Here is a 24177-nt window from a genome sequence, read left to right as displayed (position 1 = left end):
CTCTTGTGGATGCCTAAAGAGAACTGAACCGTGTTTCTGTCTTCAGAAGCCAGTCTGAGGGACACAGAAAACTCAGGACACAGGTACTTGGTCCTCTTGCTGGGTAGATAAAAAAACATGTACACCTGTTTTTCCCTCCCATCCACACTGAGAGTCACACACAAGCACACCCCATCTTCTTCTCTTTCTCACTCTCATGTTCCAGTTCCTGACTCCCAAATGCAGGATGTTGACTGAGGCCTGTCAGTGGGAGCCAGTTGGAGATGAGACCTCACAGGTCAGCAGCATTGCCTCTCTCCCTGCCTCACACAGGACCCCTGCTCAGCTTTCCCACTGTGTACTTCCTGTTGGTGTAAAAACATATGTTTCCCACTCAGAAAAGGTCATAAGATAAAAAAGAAAAACCAGTTTGGATGATGCAAAGGGAAGATGAATAAACTGGAAAGTGTTTAAGGTTCTAACTAGGAAAAACAAGCCCCAAAAGGTCTAGGGAAGACTTGGAAGCGACTCCGGCTTTCCGCTCTTCTTCATCATCTCCATCTGACTAAACACTCCCTGAGCATTTGTACTGAGATGTCCCAGCCTTTCCTCCCATGCCACTCTTGTTCCAGTGACCGCAGAGGGTTTTTAACAAATCCAATTAACAGCCCCTTTTCTCTTTGCCCACTTTTAGAATCGGTTTAGAATTAAGTCGATGCCATTAGCAGATAGGCATCCTTACGTCTGATAAAGGCTGAGCTAGAAGGCAGGTTATCTCTGAGAGTCGGGTTGGTCTGCCAGGACCCTCTGCCTGGTATGGATCCTGACATAGTCTCCTTGGGAAGGTTGGTCTTTTGTGACAGTTTTACCTACCAAGGCCACTATTTCTCCCTAGTCCTGGTGAAGAAAGGATACAGAAGGGACCAAGTTTGCCTGTAGTTCCTCCTCCTCCTCCGCATCTCTCAGTTTGAAGTGTGGGCCAACGGCTTCTACCTGGCAATTTGATCCCTACCTCCACTTCATAGGGATGGAAGAGATTGGATGAGAACCCAGTAATTCTTAGTTCTTAGACTTTGTCTTTCCAAGGTAAACTTCAGGGGTGGGGACCAAGCATCTCCATTGAATCTTCCACAAGCTGAGCTGTTAAGACAGGTTCCTCAGAATCCCGTATAACAAGTGATTCTGGCAGTGATAAGATATGACTTGGCAGAGCCTTAGGGTATGATACTGAACCCAAAGCTCCCATCCCATCCCCAGAGCATGTGAGACCAATCATACCAGAGTCTCTTTTCATCTTTGTGAGTGAAACTTTCCAGCTCTTTTCTTCTCAACCCTTGGCTGGTGTGCACATATCTGCAGCATGTCTGCATCAGCAGTGTGAATTTTAGGGTCACAGCAGTTAAGGAACTCAATGATCATGAAATCTAAGCTTACCCTTTATTTGTATGTGGAAAGGGTTCTTGTGTGTTTGCACACGCGCGCGCACATGCGTGTGTGTGTGTGTGTGTGTGTGTGTGTGTGTGTGAAGACAACCTCTGACGTCATTCTTCAGACATTGTCCATCTTGCTTGTCAATCTGGAACCTGGAGCTCACCAAGTCAGCTTGGCTGACTGTCCAGTGAGCCCCAGGGAGCTGGCCGTCTCAGCCTTCCCAGCACCCAAATCACACGTGCTCACCATCATCTTTTCTATATGGCTTTTGGAAATTAAACGTAGGCCCTCATGCTCGTGTGCTAAGCAATGTCTTGACTGAGCTATTTCTTCAACCCTCATTCCTCATTTTGTTGAGAACCGTGAGATCTAACAACATTAAATGACTTGCCCAACAAAATATTGTGCCCACCTCACATGACCAGAGACACTTTCAGCTATGTCATATTGATCACCACAGGAACAATGTACATAAAAAACATGATATCTTTATAAATGCAAACATATATGGACTTTCTTAAAATAAAGGGTATCCTCTTATTCACCAACAAAAAAAATTTGTATTTCATAATTGTTTTTCTTAATATTCCAATACTCCAGAATTTGTTTTGCATTCAGTATGTGGTATGACTATTATCATTCTAATAAGTGTCTGGTTTTTTAATGTTCTCTTTTCTTAATTAACAAAGTGCCAAGTGGAAAGAGATAAGTTATGTACTTTAATTACAGCAACCCCAGGCTACTTGGAGAATTCTTATCAGGAGTGTAGAATGCATGACCTACCCACATTGAAAAATAAAATTGGTGGAAGCTTCATGGGTGTGAGAGTGAGGAAACAATTCCATCTCCCACCACTGTCAGGAGAGACGAGCAGTAAGCTGCCATCACAAGCTTCTTAGAGTCACATGGGCCTGGTTTTATTTGCATGTATTTTTCCCTCTCAGTGAGCACGAAATGGCACAAAGTCTTGATCGCTGTGAAAGACTGGGAGTTTGGACTGCTATAGAGGGGCTGGTGGTCAGTGTCAGAGGCTCTGTACTGATGACTCCTCTTTTCTGGAACCTTCCATGGCCTCTCCAAGCCTCAGTTGATTCCTTAGGAGATCTCTTTTTGTTTTGTTTTTGCCTTTCAAGACAGGGTTTCTCTGTATAGCCTTGGCTGTCGTGGACTCACTTTGTAGACCAGGCTGGCCTCGAACTCACAAAGATCCACCTATCCACCTACCTATGCCTCCCAAGTTCTGGGAAAGCAGGTGTGTGCCCATGCCCAGCCTCCTTACTAGATCTTGATGTCTGGATAGAAGGAGGTTGTAAAGGGTGGTCAGGAAAGAGTGAGGAGGGTCAATGAGAACAAAATCTAATGCCATACATGTAAGAAAATACCATATTTTATAAAATAATTTGAAAATTTGATAATTAAAGAAGAAAGGAAGTTGGGACAAAGAAAGTGTGAGGTGACAGGACATGTGCCACTTTTCTTTGTGAAGGCCCAGAGGAGGCAGGAAGTGGCCGCTATGGACCTGGCTATATCACCAGTCCCGGAGTGGGTGAGGATGACGATGGATCTGAAGACGAGCTGGATCTGGATGTGTCCTTTGAGGAGGTACAGTCACTTCTCATGTTGACTCCAGTGGGCTCTGTGTCCCTGCTGACCTCAGCAGCTTATCCATGGACCATGGACGTGGAACTTCTGGCTGAAATCAGCTTGTTTACGCTCAGCATGAATTTGCTTCCTCTGACTACAACACTTGGTGTGGGGAGGCAATAAATTAGTACCAGGGAGTTTCCTAGCAGGTTGTTATCCTATGAACAGCCTCTGTCTACCACTAGCTTTGCAAAGGTGTGGTGTGTGTGTGTGTGTGTGTGTGTGTGTGTATTGATTCAGTATCCTCATCATACGTGTATATGTAACATATCTAATACATATATATGTGTATATTGATACATAGATTTACCACCCACAGAATTTTTAAAGATGAGTCAGTATAAGAAAATGAATGATTCCTTGACAAAGCCATGCATTTCATAATATTTTAGTAAGAACAGGTCATAGAATATCAGCTTTATTACACCAGAGTTTTCTGAGTAATATAGGGCAAGGTCCTTAAATTCTCTGAGTCTCCAAGTCTTCCTCATAAGCTGGGGCCAGTACTCCTGTCCTACTGACACCCTGGGGTTTGGGGACACTATTAGCAGTAAGCCTGTGGCTCAAGATCCACACGTGCACGGTATAACAATGGCTCTGTGTTTATGCCACGCCCTTACTGTCTCCAACTTAGGTTAAACCCCTTCCTGCCACCAAAGCTGGGAATAAGAAGTTCTTGGTGGAATCCAAGAAGGCTTCTCTCTCTAACCCAGAGATGGGTTCCAGGCTTGCACAACCTACCTCAGCATCTCTCCCAGAAACTACAGCGGCTATGCCACCCACCCCAGCCCAGCGGAAGGGGAAGAGCCCTGTGGCCGTGATGTCAAGGCTCTTTGACATGTCCTGTGACGAAACTCTCTGCTCAGCTGACAGCTTCTGTGTTAATGACTACACCTGGGGGGGCTCGCGGTGCCTCTGCAGCCTGGGCAAAGGTGGCGAGGGATGCACGGAAGGTAGGCGCCTGGACAGGGGAATAAACACAGCACTGTTGATCCTGCAGAGACAGACACAGCACCTTTAGCTCTTTTTGTAAGATAAGCCCTTTCTTCCATGTACTGGTTGGTAAATGGGCTTCCCCGGGCAAAGTGAGAAGCAGCTTCCACGGCCTTTCTGAAGACTAGCCCTGTTTCTGGGTGTGTCAAGTGTGAGGTTTTTGGAGAAGCCATTGTGAAAGCATCTCAATAGCACCAGGGTGGTGGACTCTACTGTTATCCCTTGTCTATCAGAACTATAGCCAGAACACTGGGAGGGTTGAGAGAGCTGGGGCTGGAGAAGCCACCTTGGGTACCACAAATGCCCAGCTTGGAGAGGAGTGATGCTCGACTTTAAGCTACTCACTTCTTTTCAGGCAAGCAGGGGCCCATCTCTCAAATCCAGGTTCCTCTGAGGAGTTCCCAGAACTCCTTTTGATCCCAAGAGTAGAGGGTGTGAAAGGCGGAAAAGGGGAAATGGGAAGGGAGCGGAGCATAATGGATTCCAGAGGAGCATAATGGATTCCAGAGGCCACAGGCAGACTGTGGTGCATGCTGGTTTCTGCTTTGAAGGGTGAGATAATGGCATTCTGTCCCCGTGTGCTTTGTCTTTCCAGATATCTTGATTCAGTATCCTCAGTTCTTTGGCCACTCCTACGTAACCTTTGAGCCCCTGAAGAACTCTTATCAGGCATTTCAGATTACTCTGGAATTCAGGGTAAGAGGAGCTGGTCCTATTGGACACCAGATTACATCAAAGGAAGAGACAGGACAAGGAAAGTAAAATAGCAAGACACTTAGCCTGACCTGAAGTCAGTGACAACATCCGGCAGGGGTGGGGTACAGGCACAGTGTTCAAGTACATGGCTAGGGGAGGGTTAGTTTGCATGTCACAAACTCTGCAAGATTAGATTCCCAGTGAGAATGCCACTTCTATAGCAAGGAGCCAGGGGCAGGATTTCAGGGATAACAATGCATTTTATCCTCCAAGCCCCCCTACAGAGACCTCTCTGCTCCCAATCTTCTAAAGATCAGCATTCAGCTAGCATCTTGAGCCCAATGCAATTCTTTGCATACCTTAGAAGAAGCTAAAGAGCCAACAGTCTGGGAACGCACACCCTTTGCCATAGTGTTACTGTGTAGAAAGTGGCCTGTCCCTCAGCTAATGCACCCAGGATGATTACCCACTGGACTGTTGGTACTGTCTAGCTAGAAAGAAAGTAGCCATTTTACAATCTCCCCAGACAGAGAGGAAGAGTAGAAAGAACGCATGAAAACCAGAATGCTTGGGCTGGAGAGATGGCTCAGTGGTTAAAAGCACTTGCTACTCTTCCAGAGGATCTGGGTCCAATTCCCAGCACCCACATAGCAGCTCATACTTATCTGCAACTAGAGTTCCAGGGCTTCTGACACCCTCACACACCAGACATTCCTGCAAGCAAAATACCAATGAACATAGACTAAAAATAAAATTTAAAAACTCTAATGTTCTTCAGTGACAGTAGACATTAGTGAGTTTAAGCAAGGTGCTCTGTGGGTGGGGCTTTAAGACACAGGTTTTGTGGAAGCTTCGCAGGTACATCCACAAAGCCAAGCAAAGAGCAGGTCAGATGCGGGCCTTCCTCTCCTCAGAGCATGTCCTCACACACTATTCACACCACTGCTATTTTTTTTTAAGAAGAAGGAAGTGGTCTGGATATGTGGGAACTCTCTGGCGTTCACGTGCTTGCATCAGTAGCATGGCAGAGGGAGCACTCATGTTTTGTCTTTATGAGTCTTTATAGACGAGGAAGGAGAAGTGGCGAGGTTTCTGTGGCTTTTGCTCATGTGTTCACAGGCAGAGGCGGAGGACGGCTTACTGCTCTACTGTGGGGAGAGTGAACACGGGAGAGGTGACTTCATGGCCCTGGCTCTTATCCGACGCTCCCTCCACTTCAGGTAACTCTTGCCCTACGTCCTGTAGATTTTAAATTTCTGTCATATAGTTTGTGCACACCACAGTACACATAACTAGATTTCAGTCACTAAAGTAATCTGTTCAGGAGATGAGCTGGGGCCAGTGTCTCAAGGACTAGAGCCCTGTGTCCGCGGAGTAACCTTTGGAGCCTTACCTCATTCACCAATTCTGACACCAATTAAATATGGAGCACCCACTATGGGGCCATGGCAGTGTGGCGAAGGCCAAGTCCTCTCTTTCCTGAAGCTCAAGGAGAAAGCAGCATCTTCTCAGAGCCATCTACTTGAGAGGTGGGAGGGGCCCCAGGCTCCCAAGGACTGACCGAGGCCCAAGCCCTGCCATGGCTTCCCTGGGGTTGAGCTGAGCTCTTTGACTTGCCTTCTCTACCCTGGCCATTTCCATCCCGAAAGCTTCGGGAGCTGCTTTTAGTTACCTTTTTATTTTGCACGAGGCAGGGTTAGAGCACATAAGGTCTGCCTGTGAGTGAATGACAGACTTCATCCTTGACCCTGTTCGTGGTACCCTTGCTAGCCTCCCGATGGCATCACTTCCTTGCCACCTGACTTCTGGCTGATGGTGTGAGCTATGGGAGTTGCCTTTTCTCAAAAGACTGTGGTAAGGATTGCGTGAACTATCATATAAGCTTAGCCTAATGCTTGCCCTGTAGCAAGCAGTAAGTATATACCAGCCTTAATAGCTTATTTAAGTTTTTTAGGCATTAAAAATACTTTTGGGGGCTGATAAGATGGCTAACTTAGTAAGTGCCTCCCCCCATGCCAAGTGAGAGCTTGGATCCTTAGAAGCCATGTAAAAAGCCAGAAATGGTAGCACATATATAAGCCCTGGCAAGCAGGGACTGAGGATCCAGGAGCTGCAGGTTAGCTAGTGGAGTTGGTCAGTGAGCTCTGCATGCAGGGGCAGAATCCATCTCAGAAAACAAGGTGGGAAGCATAAGGGAAGGCACCTGATGCCAATCTCCCGAGTGCTTCCAGCTTGTGACAGCTAGCACAGACATATGCATAATCACACACATGTTTTCAGTTCTTGGGGAAGTCAGAGATTTTGGAGCATGCTCTGTTAGGTGACTATATCCTGGGTGCATGATGTCAGGCACCAGGACTGGGCTAATGGCTCTGCCCTCATGGGCTCCAGCACTCAAGGATGAGGTAGACATCTAACGGCTGGTCAGCGCTTGGCTGCAAGAAAGGGGCTGTAGGTGGCATATTATGGGCATGCCTGTCAGGCTTCATCCAGGTGTGGAAGTGGCCAGATGGCTGTTTTCAAATTAACAGGAAAGGATGAAAACATTCCCTGTCAGGTATAAAGATAATTATTGGTCCCTGGGCTATGGGTAAGCAGGGAAACTAGAATTCTGCAGCCATCTGATGGGGCTTCTCTTCTTTCCCATTCCTGGGCCTAAGCCAGAGTCTCCTGTGGAAACCTCACCTGTTTCGGGGCCCTGGACACCGATGGCAGGATAGCCTGCTCCCCAGAACTCCTGTGAAGATTGTATTTTTACACCTTACTAATATCAGAAGACCTATCATTTGAGACTTGAGGAGAGTCCTCAGAGAAATGCCTAGAAGTGGGATGATGCTCAAAATCTTTGTGCTTGCATCCACTTTGCACATCTGGCAGTCTCTGGAGAATAGGCGAAGGATCCTACATCCCAGCTTCTTCTTAGTGGCTGAGAAGATAAGGCCACAAGCTAGTAAGGCCCCCACACATGAAGTCTCTGAGACCTTAGACTATCCATAAATAGACTATGCATAAATAGACCAGGAGCATCAGAGAGAAGGAAGGCCACCTCTTCTGTGTAGTTATGTGGCTCTGAACAGCCATAGATACAACTGTGGGCATATCAACCCTTCAGTCAACTGTTACGCAGATGTGGTGCCTCTTGCTTGTAATCACAGCACTCTGGAAGCTGAAGAAGGATGCTTGTTGCCAGGACTACACAGTGAGTTCCAGGCAGTTTGGAGTACATTGTAAGACTGTCTCAAAACCAACGGAGGTCTGGGGAGGTGCCTCAGTCAGCCAAGAGTGACTACTCTAGAAGCATGCAGACCTCAGTTTGCATCCATAGAACCCATATAAAAAAGTCATTGTGGTCACAGCATCTGTAACCCTAGGAGTGTGGTAGAGACAGACATCCCTGGGGCTCTCGGCTCATGTGTCTAGCCAAATGATGAGGTCTCAAATAAGTGAGAGAGCCTGTATCAAAAGATAAGATGAAGAGCAATTGAGGAAGACACCTAATGTCAACCTCTGGCATGTGCACATGTTCATGCGTTTGCGCACGCGCGTGCACATGCACACACACACAGCCATACACACACACGCACACACACACACACACACACACAAATACCACCCTCCAAATCGAAGAAAGGAACCGTTATCCTAGAAGTGATGATGTGGAGTCTGAAAACACGATGAACTGGTTTGTTCTAGACTCTTCCTTCCCTTCTCTTACCCCGCCCCACCCCCCACAGGTTTAATTGTGGAACTGGGATTGCAATCATCGTAAGTGAGACCAAAATCAAACTGGGGGCCTGGCACACAGTGACATTGTACAGAGATGGGCTGAATGGGTTGCTGCAGTTGAATAATGGTACCCCAGTGACAGGCCAGTCCCAGGTAAGTGTGAGTCCATACCCTGCTCATGCCATCTGGTCCCCCAGAGGAGATCACTGCAAAGAGCAAGGCTCTAGAGACCTATGGGAGGCTGGATTTCCGTAGGGCACACAGTAGAGCTCTGGTGGGGTCCCCACAGCTTTGCCTGTCAGAGATTTCTGATCCCTTCCATACACACCTACCTGGGAGAAGCCTTGAACTGTGCTCTGGGCGCACAGGTGGAGCACACAACAGGTATGTGGGGGATGAGATATCTTTGCACATGGTTGTCTAAGCTGAAGGTCAAGAACAGCCCATGTGGGAAGCGAGGAAGCCATCATTAGCATCAGATATAAAGGTAGACACGGATGTTATGATATGTGGCTTTGGCAAGTGGCCTGGAAAGATTGCATTGTCTGGTTCCACATTCACGAATAATCCATTTGTCCTTATTGGGATACTTCGTTGCAGGAGGAGGTAAGTTAGCTTCCTCTTGGGTCACTCTGCAGGTCACCGAGGTACTCACATATCTGTTATGGCCATGGTAATTTGAAGATTATGTTTTTAGAACAAACAGTTCTGGCGGTGATCCAAGTGTAGAATTACAATCAGCACAGTCTCTATATTCTCCAGGGAAGGGCAGTGTGGCCTTTGGATATGTCTAAGCATCCTTCCCATCACTAGGTCCTTGCTGTGCTACTAGCAAGACATAATATAATAATAAAGGTCTATGCCTGAAATTTTTATTTATTTGGGTCAAAAGGAACAAGGAACCAACTCTAGTGAATTGCAGTATGCAGAGATTGCTTATGCCCATTGCTTAAGAGGAAAAAAGACAGAGTGGCACGATTTTAGTACAAGAGTGAAAAAGATGGTCAAATGAAGTTTGGTAAGAATAGAGAAACTTCAATGTGGAGTCCAAAACGCTACCATGAAAACAAGGTAGTTGAAAGCAAGGAGGTTTAATAAGGATGGGTAAGCAGGGTCGCTTGGTGGTCCCAACATGCTAGAGAAGCGTAAGTCAGGATAAATGGAGAAAGGGAGACGCGGCATCCAGAACAGAAGATGAAACCTCTGTCTCGGTGATTCTGCAGCGCCCTAGAGTGAGGGCATTCTGAAAGATAAGAGCATGCTCCCAGGGCTGCCGCCCAAGCAGGAAGTGGGCCTGGCATGCCTTCAGTGGAGCTGCACGGTGACTTTTTTTTTCTTTTTCTTTTCTTTTCTTTTTTTTTCTTTTTTTTTTTTTTTTTTTTTTTGCTTAGTTGAAAGATAAAGGCTTGGGGAAGAAGAGTCAGCCGTATGGGAGAGCATTGAGGAGTCTGTCAGATATCAAAGACTGAGCAATGGGTCCCCCATCCCAAGGAGTAGTCAAAAAATAGCATATGTAAGCAATTAAGAGACATATGCGTAGAGTCCAGGAACCAGCGGGAACCTGCCTTATATGAAGGTTTATATTTTTCCAATCCTGATATTCTATAACTTTATCAAATATAGATACTAACTTTTAAAAGGCATGTGATTTTAGGGCTGCTCCAGATGAGGTTGGTATTGCTGGGACTTTGGGAGCACAGCAAGTGTGAGCAGGCCCTCAGCTGGGGATGACTTAATGGCTGTCAAGAGACAGGGGTTCTATTTTAAGCTGGTTCCCCAGAAACAGGGTCAAGGTGAGGTCCTGTGCATAGGATGTTTTTAGAAAGAGCTCCCTGGAGAGACCAGCACTGGGGAAGAGGAGTTGAACAGGGCAGAAGAAGGAGTCAGCAAGACTGAGAATGTAGGGTTCGCACCTGGTCTTGGAGCTGGGGAGTAACATTATGCCTCACAGCCACCCCAGACTGTTAAAGGCTGTCAGACTCCACAGAACCGAAGGCCGAAGTCATCAAACTCACCCTCTTCATATGCTTATGCCCCAGGAAAAAAATGTTGAGCTTTAGGCTCTCTGCTGTGGCCCTGGATGGGGAACAAAATCAGAGCAGAACAGTGAGGCTGGGATCCTGAACTGACTCCCGAGAACTGGACAGAACAGGCGAGGACAGCATTCAAGTCATGTGATAGAAGTGGCTTGGCAGTGATAGCAAGCAGCCGAAGAACCCTTAAAGCCTTCTCAATACCAAGTGGTTCAGCCTCATGTTTTCAAGTCTTCTTACTTGCTCATTGGAGAAGATCAAACAAGGATTAGATTCCTGTTTGCTGGGAGCAACCACTTTAGGGCTACACAGGCGTTACAGCCAGGGACCAATCTGAGACATTTCATAAGTTCTAGGGCTGTACATCCCCCGGCTCCCGTGTTAATCATTTAAGCGAGATGAATGAGATTCGTGTCCTACAACCAGAACAACAAACGGTGCCTTAATTTTTCCCTACCTCACAATCAGTCTCTGTATTTTGTAACCTCCAAAATTACACTTCAGGCTGTGGGTTTGGCCCTGGTTTAGAAGCTTCCCTGACTCAAGGTAATGCTTAAAATTTTAAAAGAAAAAAAGTACCCATGAGCAAATTTCAGAATACTTTGTAATACAACTTTGTTGGATATTTCCTGGCGATAGTTCCTCTAAAGAATTTGGTGTGAAGGTTGCTGGGACTGTGAGAGGGCAGATGTTCAGGCAGATGTTCACCACACGTGCGACCTTTGGATGCACAGAATAGCCTCATGACCCATCCAAGGTACACAGTAGACTGGTGTGAGGACTGGAAAGAGATCTACTGGTTTTGGATGCCAGTCTGCTTCCGAACCTGCGAGGTTGGCTTGGACGTGACCTCCTTCCTTCCTCTCCAGCCATTCCAAGACCGCTGCTCACGGAAGCTCAGCCCCTAAGGACTCGGCTGAACTGACTATGCCGTTAGTCACTAATTGTGATTTTTTTTTTTTTTTTAACCTAGCAAGGCCATGTCCTAAAGACAAACCCAGAGAGAGGAATCCCTAAGGTTTTAACCTACATCTTAGCCATACTCCCTCATCACAATCTGTTGTGTTTTGGTTTTTCTATTCTTTCTCTGTTTAAAGTAAAATAAAGTTTTCACTTTTCTTAAAGGGCCAGTACAGTAAAATTACCTTCCGCACACCTCTGTACCTTGGTGGTGCCCCCAGCGCTTACTGGCTGGTCAGAGCAACAGGGACAAACCGTGGCTTCCAAGGCTGTGTGCAGTCATTTGTTGTGAACGGGAAGAGAATTGACATGAGACCTTGGCCACTGGGAAAAGCCCTCAGTGGTGCTGATGTTGGTGAGTGCTCAGGGGCCAGATGGGACCTGAGGCCTTCTTTTCTGGTCCTGGTGAGTTCACACAGGGCTTCAGGAGTGATAAACTCAAGTCTACGCTGCATGGCCACATCCACCCTGAAGCCAAACTTGCCACCATCTTATCGTGAGCTCATTGGGCAGAGCAGCATGTGCTTTGACTGACACGGTGATAACCGCACACATGTATGTATGTGCACTGCTTGTGTACCTGGTGCTCACTAAAATCTGTAAGAGGACATCAACTCCCTGGGATGGAGTTATAGGCAGTTTTGAGCCACTGTGTCGATGCTGGTAATGAAACCTGGGCCCTCTGAAAGAACAGCAATTGCTCTTAGCCACTAAGCCATCTCTCCGGCCACAGAAAATTCTAATTCTTGACCATAGTGTCCAATATTTTCTTCTCTACCATCTCATTTAACCCTAATTTTAGAGGAGAGAACAATACTATCACAGCCTCTTTGTAGATGAATGATGGGGCTTGCAGAGGAAGGTACCTTCTCCTGAGTGGCAGCAGAGTGCAGACTGTCTCACAGCAACAAGAGCATCTGTTCCACGTGCAGCAGGGTGGGACATTTCCTCCAGGGACTGCCTGGGTCTGCTAGACACATAGCAGTGAGATGCTGCAGACTAGGTTAAACCGAAGTTTGTTCCTCTAGATTGAGAGTCAGAAGTTCAAGGTCCAAGTGCACAGGGGATGGTTTCTCCTGCGTTTTTCTCCCTGGCTTATAGCTGGGTGGCTGTCTTCTCACCTCATCTACACAGGGTCAGTCTTTCCACTGTGCACATACCCCTTCCTTGTCTCTCAGGTGTCCAGATTTTGTCTCCTAAAGACATTAGATCACATTAGAATGCCTCACTCTTATGATCTCATGCAGGGTCTTACTTTTAAACACAGTCGTTTTGAGAGTTAGGCCTTCTATCTCTGTGTTTTGGAAACAGAGTTCTGTCCATAACACCCTATTCCCTTATCAGTGGCTCCTGTTCATAATAAGAAAGAGGTTCAGGGTGCTCCTGGCTCCCACCTTCAGCTCTTGTCTCCCACCATGCTAGTCACAGGAACTCGGGACGGGGGCTTTCTCTCAAGACCCAACTCCAACAATGACAGGTCCATAGTGTTCTTATGTTACATGGTACCAGAGAGGTTCCTTTCCTGCTCCCCTCTTCACGGTCCTTTACTTCTTCCCTCTTTGAGAGCTGGCTGCTCCGTATCCCCACCCCCGGCCTCCGTAATGAAGTCCTTTTTCCCTTATCTTCTGATTGTTCATAACCTGTTTCTGTCTCCCTCTGCAGTCACCTATCCCATGGGACTTCTTCCTTTCTCCCTCCCTGCCCCTCATCAAGGACCTTGAATGACATTAACAGAGCAATCTCATAGAACCCCCAGCCCAAAGAAGCACCCACCTGCCTTTCATGCCCACTTTTATTCCCTTTCTTGAGAAAGTTATAGTGCAGAAAGAAGATTTGAACACCGCTCTCTTCCACGTGAACCTAAAATAACCCTCAGACTTCACTCCTTCTCTGGAACCAGCCGAACTCTTGGGACTTCAGCCCCAGGAGAGTCTGCCTGTCAGATCAAAGCCAGTGTCGCTGGGACTCTGGTTGGGGGCCATGTTCTTAGAGCTGTAACCTAAAGGAGATGCTGGTCAGTTCTATTTGACCTAGTGGCTAGCAGCTGGGATTCTGAGAGGCCCACCCACCTCATGCTCATTGAGTGGTCCACCAGCTAGGGCCTGGTTTAACCACCTGAAGTTGGCTTTCTTGTCCCATGTGAAAACTGAGCACATAGCCCTGGCCAGATCTTGTGGTCTTTATGGGGTGCAGGTGACTGTGATGGTCAGGATGGATGAGACCAGCCCTACTGGGGTGATACAGCCAACTAAGGGGGGGCTGTTAACCTCTAGAGAGTTAGCTACCTAATCAGGCAGGGGTGGCAGAACGCGGCAAATAGCACAGCTGGACTTGATGTCACTGACAGATGAATTCTCCCTTTTCCCTCCTCCCAATGTTTCTGGAAAGATGGCAATGAGACACACAGAAGGAAGGCAGCTAGAGCAAGCCACTGTGATTCCACGTAATGTTTCAGACAGTGTACATGAAACGCAAAGCAGTTCTTCCAGAATACTCTGCTTGTTTGATAAAAAGACACACGCATACACACACATAAACACGCATTCACACTCTCTCACACACACATACACACACGAATGCACACACATACTCTATCACACGCTCTCACACACGTATGTTCTCTTTCACACACATATATTTATACACACAGTAAACAAACACACATACTTTCTCACACTCTGTCATGCACAATAACAAGCATGCTCTCTGTCACACACACTCTCTCTGCCTCACACACGCATACACACACACACTCTCATACATGGTCTCTCACATGCACACATTCCCACAGTCTCTCTCACACACACATTTTCACCTATGTACTCTCTAACAGACACTGTCATACACTCTCTTGCACTCACACACATATACTCACAAACTCTTTCTCACGTACACACACATACAACCACACACATACGAGCCCTCTCACATACGTATTCACACACATACACATATGCTTACTCATACGCACATACTCTCTCTTACACAAACACACACACACACACACACACACACACTCACATCCTGTGACATGAAGATGAGCCTGAAGCACTTTTCTCTATGAAGTGCCTCTCTGTCTCTCTTGAAACTAACTGTTGAAGAGAAACAGGGTTCCAGAGCACATGCCGAGGTACTGTGGCACTTCCGTTCTTCCTGCCCAGAGGAGGAGCTCAGCAACAGAGTTCTCTCTCCAAGCTTGTCTGCAATGGCTGAGATTTGAACCAGTGAAGGCAGAGGCACTTCACACAACAGGACACTTTAACACAAATACTCTGGTGGGAGGAGGGGTGCTTGCTGTCCATCTTGCTTTCGGGAGCAGCAGAGAAATGGATTAAAAGCAGGAACCATTCCACCATCCCCCTCAGTGGTTATAAAGTGTGTCCTTTGATTTATTGTGTCCACGATGTTTGAAAAAGCCTTTAGCTCTTCCAGAGGACGAGCCAACATGAAATGACAGCAAGGAAGAAAGGTTCCCTTCTGTGGAGAGCTGGTCTGTTATGCAAGGGCAGACAGTAGGAATGGGGGCCCACTAGATGCTGGGGTCAGCTGCCTGTCTCTGGGTGGGCGCCTGGTAACCTGGCTCTGTGGTCCTTACTCTATTTAGGAGAGTGCAGCAGTGGGATCTGTGATGAGGCCTCCTGCATCAATGGAGGCACCTGTGCAGCCACCAAAGCTGACTCCTATATCTGCCTCTGTCCTCTTGGCTTCAGAGGCCGACACTGTGAAGATGGTAAGACAGTGGGCCCTGGCTGTGTGTTGATCGATGTGGACAGAACTTTCCATCAGTGCCCATTTAGCAGTGACCTGTATGTTCTTAAAGGATCCAGGCTGCATTGCTGGGAGGGATGGGAGAGTATTAAAGGACCAAAGTTTTAAACTAGCCGCAGATATATTCCTTTTAATAAACCGAATCACAGGCCAGCTCCTCTGGTCTTTCTGTAGCACCCAGACGCCTGCATTGGTGTGGTAGTGCACTAACTTGAGTGCACTAAAATCTCATCTTTATAATATCTGACTGTTCCCAAGAAAATACTGGGGAATTTTTTGTGTACATACAAATCAATAATGTCATAAGACAAATGTGCTCTTGATTTTACTTCTTTTCTCTGATCTGATGATTTATCCCATCTTTCCATACTGTATCATATAAATACATACATGTATGTAGACATATATATACAAATATACATGTAATGTACAATTACACACAATGTATACAAACAAACAACCGGGGGCAATAACTGAACATTTTAAAGAATTTGGGGAAAAATTAAGGCTTGAGCCAGATTTAATTTTCCAGAATTCTAAAATTAAAAGAAAAAATAAAAGAGCATAAAGTTGGATTATAAAAGTAGTCAATTTTGCCTATGAATGATTCAGGAGGTTTGAAATTAAGATATTACACAGTGGAAATTATTTACAATATCTCCTCAAATCTCATGTCTCTTATGTACCCAGCATGTCAGGAGAAGAAAGAGAGTGCCAAGGAAGGAAGTTTTAGGGGCCAGACCTGAGGTGCCACAATGCTATTGCAACTACACTCCACTGGCCGGATTCAGCCATGCCAGCCGCTACCCACAGGGCAGGAGATGCACATAAGTCCCCAAGAGGGATAAGACACAGCCACACACAGCCCACTAGCTGGTCTCAGACACCCAGGGATCTCTAACACTCTGCTTGTCTCTTCAGCATTTGCTCTGACCATCCCTCAGTTCAGAGAGTCGCTGAGGTCCTATGCCACCACACCTTGGCCCCTGGAGCCTCAGCATTATCTTTCTTTCACCGAGTTCGAGATCACATTTCGGCCAGACTCAGGGGATGGTGTCCTCTTATATAGCTATGACACGGGCAGCAAGGACTTCCTGTCCATCAACATGGCTGGGGGCCACGTGGAATTCCGCTTCGACTGCGGTTCTGGCACTGGAGTTCTCAGGTAAGGGCCAAGACCTTGTGCAACCTGGCTTCCAAAGCCACAACCGCCACCAATGACCACTAAATTGCCACCCACCACCCTCTTCTGGTTTTCTCTTTGCCAGCATCTGAGGAAGCCTGCACTGATTCGGAACTATGTTGAGCCACCTGTGTGCCCCTCCCCTTTCTTTCTCCTCCCCTCCTTCCTTCCTTTCATGAAATACCTACCAAATAGGTACTAATCCCCAGCTTCAGCTTATGAAAAATGAGCTTGCTTCCTACGGATGCAACCACTTCTGTTTCCCCCTGAGGGCATGTAGTGTCATCAGTAACCAGCCACTCAGGGAACTAGAACCAATCCCCACCTTACACAGAGCAGCATGTGTTGAGTATGTGTCCTTCGCAGGCCAGCATCTTTTTTTTTTTTTTTTCAAATAAACCACTACGTCCAGTTAGTGTTTGTGGGTATGTGGTTATCCACTGTAGCGTGAGGATCCCACCAGTGGCCAGACCCTACAGAAAGAATAATTCTCCATTTCCTCACAACTACCCACTGCCAATAGCTCCTTGATAAGGCTCGGGACCTGGACATCACTGTCCATGTCCTGGCCAGAATTTTGGCTGGTTTGCTCTCCTTCAGGTAACTACAGATGCTGTGAGTTCACACTTGCCATAAAGTCCAGAAGACAGCATCCTACGGTGCACTTCCCTATCCTCTGCCTCTCACAGTCTTTCTGCCTCCTCCTCTTTACTGACTCCTGAGGCTTGGTGGCAGGGGTGGGAATTCTAATGATAATAGTTGTCCAGTTTAGGCTAATCAGAGTCTAGTTCTCAGCACTTTGACCCTTTATGCATCTTTCCACTGACGAGTGCATACTGGGAAAGCAGGTTCGTCTGACCAGTGTTGAGACCAGCCCAGGTCTGTGGGTATAGACGTAAATGTGTAGATGCCAACTTGACAGCGCAGCATCTCACTGTGTTTCTCTTAGGCTACTTTGAACCTTCCAGCTCGAAGGCCTCTAATCTAATAGAGATCACCGCTGCTATGTGTGTCTAATTCTTCTTTTGAATGTGCCTGGAATGCTCTGCTTAAAGCCTGCCATGGCCTTTCAGTCTGTTGTTATTTCCAAGGGAACTCTGGCTGTGCTCGGTGGCTATTCATACTGCTAACTTGTCATTTTTAGAAGGCGTGTGTAGCGGGGAGATGTTAGCACCACTTAGTGCCCCAAACTGCTGACTATTTTTTTTGTGTGTGTGTGGTTGATGGGAAATGCCTGTTCTGTTAAGTTTCAACTGTTCCTCAAAGGATTGTTTTTTGTCCTTGTGGCTGAATTTCTGCATCAGTTAACACCTCCCACCCCAGGAAAGGGACAAACATATTTGTCCCTCTAGTTATTTAAAACATCTTATATCTCAAGACAACTTCTGTGGGTATTTAATTGATTCAATTTACATACGATTATGCAAAACAGGCTGAGCAATTCACTTAGAACTATATGTCAAGTTTAGGGAGGAAGACGCCTTGATAATCACCTTGCACTTTGAGTCATCCCTTCAAGGTAAAGAGTGACCTCCAGATCTGGAGGTGCAGGCATGCCTCCCACTCCTCCGGAGCACTGGCCCCTCCCACTCTCCCGTCCCTCCGACACTAGCCCCTCCCACCTGCCCTTCTGCAGTTGCAGATCCCACTTCAGGGTCACTGGCAGCCTGATCCTAAGATGTCCAACATTTCTTCCTCATAAGTCTATGACAATTTTCAGTTGGAGGTATTTTAGTTGGGGGTTTTGTCGCTGCTGTTGGTTTTGGTTTGCTTTGGGTTTTTTGTTTTTTTGTTTTGTTTTTTTTTTTTTACAGTAAGAGTTACTCTTTTCCTACTTGACAGGGAATATGATTAAAGAATGAATGCTTGGATCCTGGGTGAAAATAAGATGAGGGTTACCAGGAATTCAACCACCATCCACCTTCCATCCCCACCTCTGTCCCCTGCAGCCTGGCAGCAGGGGACACCATTTGTATTTCACATGCCCCTTGGGAAGTTATTTATTTTGAAAACTATTTCAAAGAATCCCCACTTAATTAAGAAAATTTGGTGAAAGTCTGAACAGTAGGAAATTGTGGACTTGGCCAAGTCATTTCAATTTTAGGAAAAGGGTATTGTGGTCAAAATCATTATGAGCTTGATTCAAACATCAAGGCAATTGTAATGAGCTCTCGATGGCCATGATCAATATACTGTGCAGAAGAAGGTATCGGATTGACAGCCAGTGACCTCTGCGGGACGGGAACATGACAAGTATGCTGTTAGTCATTATGGAAATAGACCACTTAAAAAGACCTGCTTGTTTCTTTATTGCATATTGATTTAGCCAAGGTGATTAAATTCTAATTGCTAAGGACAAATCACAAAGGCATTTGCCTGAGCAGAGGAATCAAATTAGGGGGTGCTGACCCTTTAATAATCATGCCATTGGTATTCTCTGTAGTTTTCTAAAGATGATACAGGACCAAAAAGTAATTGGGAGGTTCATTGAAGGCCAGGAGCTAGACATTGTTAGAAATAGAAATACAATAATTATGTTCTTTCTGCATGCCTCACTCTAAAACGTGATGCGCGAGACTTCGGCAAGTAACATTTAAGCAGCAAGTGCTCCCACCTTGACTTGGTAACTGGACTTTTAAGGTCATCTTCACCCCTGTCAAATCACCCATGTGTGCTCACACTGCCTCTCCTTGTCCGGGCTCTGTGTGTGCTGCGGTAGCCGACTGTTGGAAACACGAAGAGTTCACAAAGAGCCGAAGCTTATGACTCACATTTATAGAGCCTAGGAAGTCTAAGGTCAAGTGACCTGCATCCTGGCAAGGGCCTTCTTTTGTCACCCCATGGTGGGAGACAGATCAATTTGAGAATATCTTTGCATGAGCCTGCAGGAAGGAAGGGACCAGTGTGTAGACTTGTATCAAAAGCCCAATCCAGGTGATAAGGATGTTAATCTATCCATGAAACACAGACCGTAGTAAGGAATTAGTTGCCTCTCGAGGGTCACAACTCTCAGCATTTCACTGGGGATTAAATTTTAATACGTGGTCTTTAGGGGTACCTTCAAACCAGAGCTTTTTTCCAATATTCTAATACGAAACATCTCAAAGTGAGCCAGGTATGATGTTGCACATCTGTAATCCCAGAACCCTAGAGACGGAGCGAGGCAGAACTCTCTGAGTGGGAGGCCAGCCTGGTGTTCACAGTCAACCAGTTCCAAGCCAGTCAGATTTACACTGTGAGACCTTGTCTCAAAATTCAGACGGGGGGTGGGGGGAGGAGGCTAACAAGATGGGTCCGCTGTGAAACGTGCTGGCTATGTGTGTCCTCATTTGCTTTCTGCTGCCATGATAAAACACCACAGGGAAGGTTTAGCTGGGTTATTCTTCCACATTACAGTCATCCATTGAGGGATGTCAGATAATCTCCTCCATATCCACTAAGACTTGATATCCTTTCTGAAACCGTAAGCCAAAATAAAACCCTCCATCCATTAAAAGTCACTTCCAGTTTCCAGTCGAGTGTTTAAACACAGCAACCTGGAAAGTCACCAATACAGGTGGGTGCCTGAGATTAGCATCAAGTTCATCACGGCTTCACTGAGGAAAGGATAGTGCACGCCTATGACACGCTGCCTCCTGCTCAGTTTCCATCTGCACTGGTTAAGCGTTCTCCAGAAAAATAGAACAATTGGGGCTATAGAGAGGGATGTAGAAGGCTATTTGTCTGGACAGCCTGTCTCATATCATTACATAGAGGCATCCCACCATTTTCTACAGGGAAGCTGGAAACCCAGAAAAGTCTGTGGTGTGGTTCTGCCCAAGCTACAGGTGTATCCATAGTGCAAGTCTCTGTCTGAGTCCAAAGGGCCAAGGACCAGGAGACTTGTGATATAAGTTCTGGTGCATGTCTCAAGAACTGGGAGTAATGCTACTGTCCAAGGGCAGGATGAGGTGGATGTCCAAGCTCCATCAAATCAAGAGAGTCCATGCTTTTCCTGTCTTTCCACTCTGTTTGGGCCCACAGAATGTTCGATATTGTCCATCTGCATTGGTGAAGCCTGTCTTCTTTACTCCGCTCATCAATTTAAAGGCTCACCTCTCAGAAACCCCTCATAGAGGCACCCCAAGTAATACTGCACCAGCCAGCTGGGTTTCTTTCTCCAGTCATGCGCACCGAGAATGTTAACATCACATCTTTCTCCAACAGGAGTGAGGACACCCTCACCCGGGGCCAGTGGCACGAGCTACGAGTATCTCGCACGGCGAAGAATGGCATCCTACAGGTGGACAAACAGAAAGTAGTAGAGGGGATGGCAGAGGTAAGGAGGACACACATGTTCCCCTCCACAGTTGGTAGAGACCAGACCACTGTGTTCTGCTGTTGTAGGTGGGAAAGTAGCATGAAGGAGCCGCCAGATGATTAAGGTACTTGCCGCCAAGGCTGATGATCTGACTTTATGTTCACACACACACACACACACACACACACACACACACACACACACACACACGTACATGTGCACAAACACATAGATAAATGATTTTTAAGCAGCATCATGTAGCATCTGAGTACATAGGTTGTAGTGCTGAGGTTGAAATCCCTGCTGCCCACTAGACAATTATGTCTCTCTTCTGCCACTGTAAATGGGAATGGCGACCATAGAACTAACATCACAGGATGGATAGAAACCTGTGAGCTATGCTTAGTGCTTAATAGCCAGGGCACTTTTAACAACTTGCTTTCTGATGCTTTCACCCTGCCCATCCCCCACCAACCTTGTCCTTGTCATCTATATGATGTGATAGCTGAGATCACAGACCCAGCAGTGTAGGGATGACGTGTCTGACAAGAACATTCTTCAAAGCCTGATTCCTGAGCTTCCAAGTCCAGCTTCACTGGTCACCCATGGTATTAGCTCAGGCTGGTCACCTGTGGTACTAGCTCAGGCTGGTCACCCGTGGTATTAGCTCAGGCTGGTCATCTGACTCCTGAGCTTGTGTTTTCCTCATTGCATCATTATCCTCGTATCAATGGAGACAGTGCTGGTGATGGTGCACACCAGAGAGTCATTGTGAGAATTAGGAGACTTTCATAAGCAAATCGCAGCAGTATTAGCATGTGGTTGGCTCTGTGTTGCTTTATTTCCTGTTCTTATTAGATAATACTGTGCTATTGGAGACTCCAGGGCACTTTCCACTGTTGTCGGTTTTATTTCCAGGGTCACATCCAAAGAAAAGCTACATTTTTAAAGAGGAGATGAAGACACTTTGCAGGAAATGATAGGCTACCTCCTTCCGTGGGTGTGACAGCTGACCCTAGGCTCTGTCAGCAGGCGGGATGGTTGTTCAAAAGCCAGAGTGAAGCTGCTCCCACCCAGTTCACTGAACACACTGGGACTCAAAGTCCTTTTCAGAACTTTGATTCCAAGAACAGTCTGCTGTTGATGCCACAGCCTCTCCCTTTCCTCAAATAGCTTCTTTCAGATCTGGAGTCAGAGACGAAAGGGAGACGCTTGTGAATGTGTGACAACTTTAACTTGGACAAATCTTCCCAGAAACCTCTGTGCTTCCTTCATGACCATGCATTGAAATAAGAACTGTAAAGGTCTTCGGTTTCCCTCCCTGGTGTTGCGCTAGCCTAGCATAGACGTGGACCAGGCCTTAGGTTCCATCCCCAGCACTACAAAAAGCAGGCAACAGGCCCCGTTGGTACTCCCAGAGATAAATGGAGCATGGTCATCAATGGCCACCATGGTCGTCATCTTCACCTCTCCAGCAGTGACCCTTAACCCATCCTTCTTCCACAGGAGTGAGGACACCCTCACCCTAGGCCAATGGCATGAGCTCCGTGTGTCTCGCACGGCGAAGAGTGACATCCTAATGATCTTTCTCTAATGATCTTCCCAAAAACACATAGACCCCTCTTGCTTCAGACTTGGTAAACTTTTGCGTCCAGTTCAAACTCCTGACATGGCTTCTGAGGCCCCTACCACCTGGTGGTCCTTCTAGCCCTGTCCTATACTTGTAGACTCTCAACCATGACTTCCTCCTGTTCCACAGTTGCCACTTTTCTTGGTCAGCTCTCCCAATCCCTGTGTCCTGGTGAGGTGAGAGACCTCCCTGTCCTCAGGCATACCTCATAGGAGCCTGGACAGTGCTCACCTGCTCTGATCCCCCCTACACACGGACTTGTCCATCTTTTCCATCAGTATCAACACACAGAGGGCAAGGGCTGGGTCTTTCCTACTTGTTAATGTTTGTCCAGCAGTAATCCATTGCTTGAGCATAGTAAGTAGGTGCCGAATAATGTTTGTTAAATGACTTAATGGTGCTGCTATTTGTTTTATTTTATCATAAACACAACCTTTTAAAATATTTATTTATGTATGTGAGTATCTGTATATGTGAGTGTATGTGCTCTCATGTGTGTGCACACACCTATGCAGAGGACAGCAAGGTCAGAAGAGGGTGATGGATTCCTCAGGGGCATTTGTGAAATGCCTGACTTGTTACCTGGTTACTATGGCTTGAGCTCCGGTCCTCGTGGCTGTTCTGCAAGCACTCTTAATCACTGCCCCATCTTTCCAACTCCAAGAATTAGATATTGTGTTTCTTAAAGTGTGTTGATGCCCTGAAATCTCAAGTGTTGGTTTACTTTCCACTGCTATCTTAAGAGCGCTTCACATTTTACTTATGGCTTCTGTAGAGTGACCTTAGACATTGACTGTAATGCATGTGTTGCTACCTAGAGGGACTGGGGGGGGGGGACAATGGCAGGTTCCCCGAGCACTGGGAGGATGGAAGACCATCTTTGGCCCAACCCTATGCCTTAGTCCTTTGTCTTGGAGGGGTTCTAGCCATGCCATCCCCAAACAGAGCAGTAGGCACATGTTGGAATGCTGACAGTGCATTTAACTCTGGGCAAAGCCTAAACGCAGAGCATCTCTGCCCTCAGAATAGGCTAGACTGTTACCAACTACTCCAGAACAGAATTTATAACAGAGAGTTACTGTTCACTCGTGCACCTGGCACCAATAGGCAGCTGCAGCTTTCACTTATGACCCAAACTGAAGAGAAAAGAGAGAAGAAAGAGTTTAGAGACGTACTCCCAAGGCCTGATAGCTTCTGCCTAGAAGAGTTCATTGCCTTTTGGCTCCAGTGTCCCATCTGAACTCCACTGACTGGAGACAGTTTTCCTGACAGAGTATGGCTGAGGTAGCATGGCTCACCAGCAGACAACAATGTAGTCTATACACAGCATTTTGATGCTTCTGGGATTTGGATATTATAAATCCTATTTGCACACAATAAAACCAAGCCTCAAGGAGGCTAAAAAAAACCTTCCTGATATTCAAGTACATCTAAGGTCAGTTACCACACAAAATAATGTGACGATTCGGCCAATGTTGGCCAGGTTGCTGTGGTGGCTCATGTGGCTGTTGTCACCATCTATCCTGAAGTGGGACCATTACTTGCTGTTCTTTATGTCTTGACAGGGAGGCTTCACCCAGATTAAGTGTAATACAGACATTTATATTGGTGGAGTCCCAAACTATGATGACGTCAAGAAGAACTCGGGCATCCTCCATCCGTTTAGTGGGAGCATCCAGAAGGTATACCGTCACTTCCCTGGCCTTGATATCACTCTGGCTGTGCACAGTGTTAAGTGATGTAATCGGTGTTATCAGAAAGATGGTTGGAGAAGAGACCTAAATGGTTGCTATTTTATTTTTTTAGTGCTTACACTCTTCCTGGGTTTCTGTTC

General features: G+C 46.6%; 1 protein-coding gene across 1 annotated transcript in view; it reads left to right on the top strand.

The window, feature by feature from the left end:
• Window positions 1-24177, top strand: part of Egflam (EGF like, fibronectin type III and laminin G domains) — a 168204-nt gene that overhangs the window by 118728 nt on the left and 25299 nt on the right. The window contains exons 7-16 of the mRNA XM_051150935.1: window positions 2897-3012; window positions 3689-4007; window positions 4643-4743; window positions 5863-5963; window positions 8478-8622; window positions 11628-11817; window positions 15067-15192; window positions 16152-16395; window positions 20620-20731; window positions 23909-24025. Coding sequence (XP_051006892.1) covers window positions 2897-3012; window positions 3689-4007; window positions 4643-4743; window positions 5863-5963; window positions 8478-8622; window positions 11628-11817; window positions 15067-15192; window positions 16152-16395; window positions 20620-20731; window positions 23909-24025 — 1571 coding nt within the window. The remainder of the gene's footprint in view (window positions 1-2896; window positions 3013-3688; window positions 4008-4642; window positions 4744-5862; window positions 5964-8477; window positions 8623-11627; window positions 11818-15066; window positions 15193-16151; window positions 16396-20619; window positions 20732-23908; window positions 24026-24177) is intronic.

The sequence above is a fragment of the Acomys russatus genome, chromosome 9 (assembly GCF_903995435.1).
Source record: "Acomys russatus chromosome 9, mAcoRus1.1, whole genome shotgun sequence".
In the NCBI taxonomy this organism is placed as follows: domain Eukaryota; kingdom Metazoa; phylum Chordata; class Mammalia; order Rodentia; family Muridae; genus Acomys; species Acomys russatus.
Note: the sequence above shows the minus strand (reverse complement) of the source record. Positions and strands in the feature narration are given on the sequence as shown.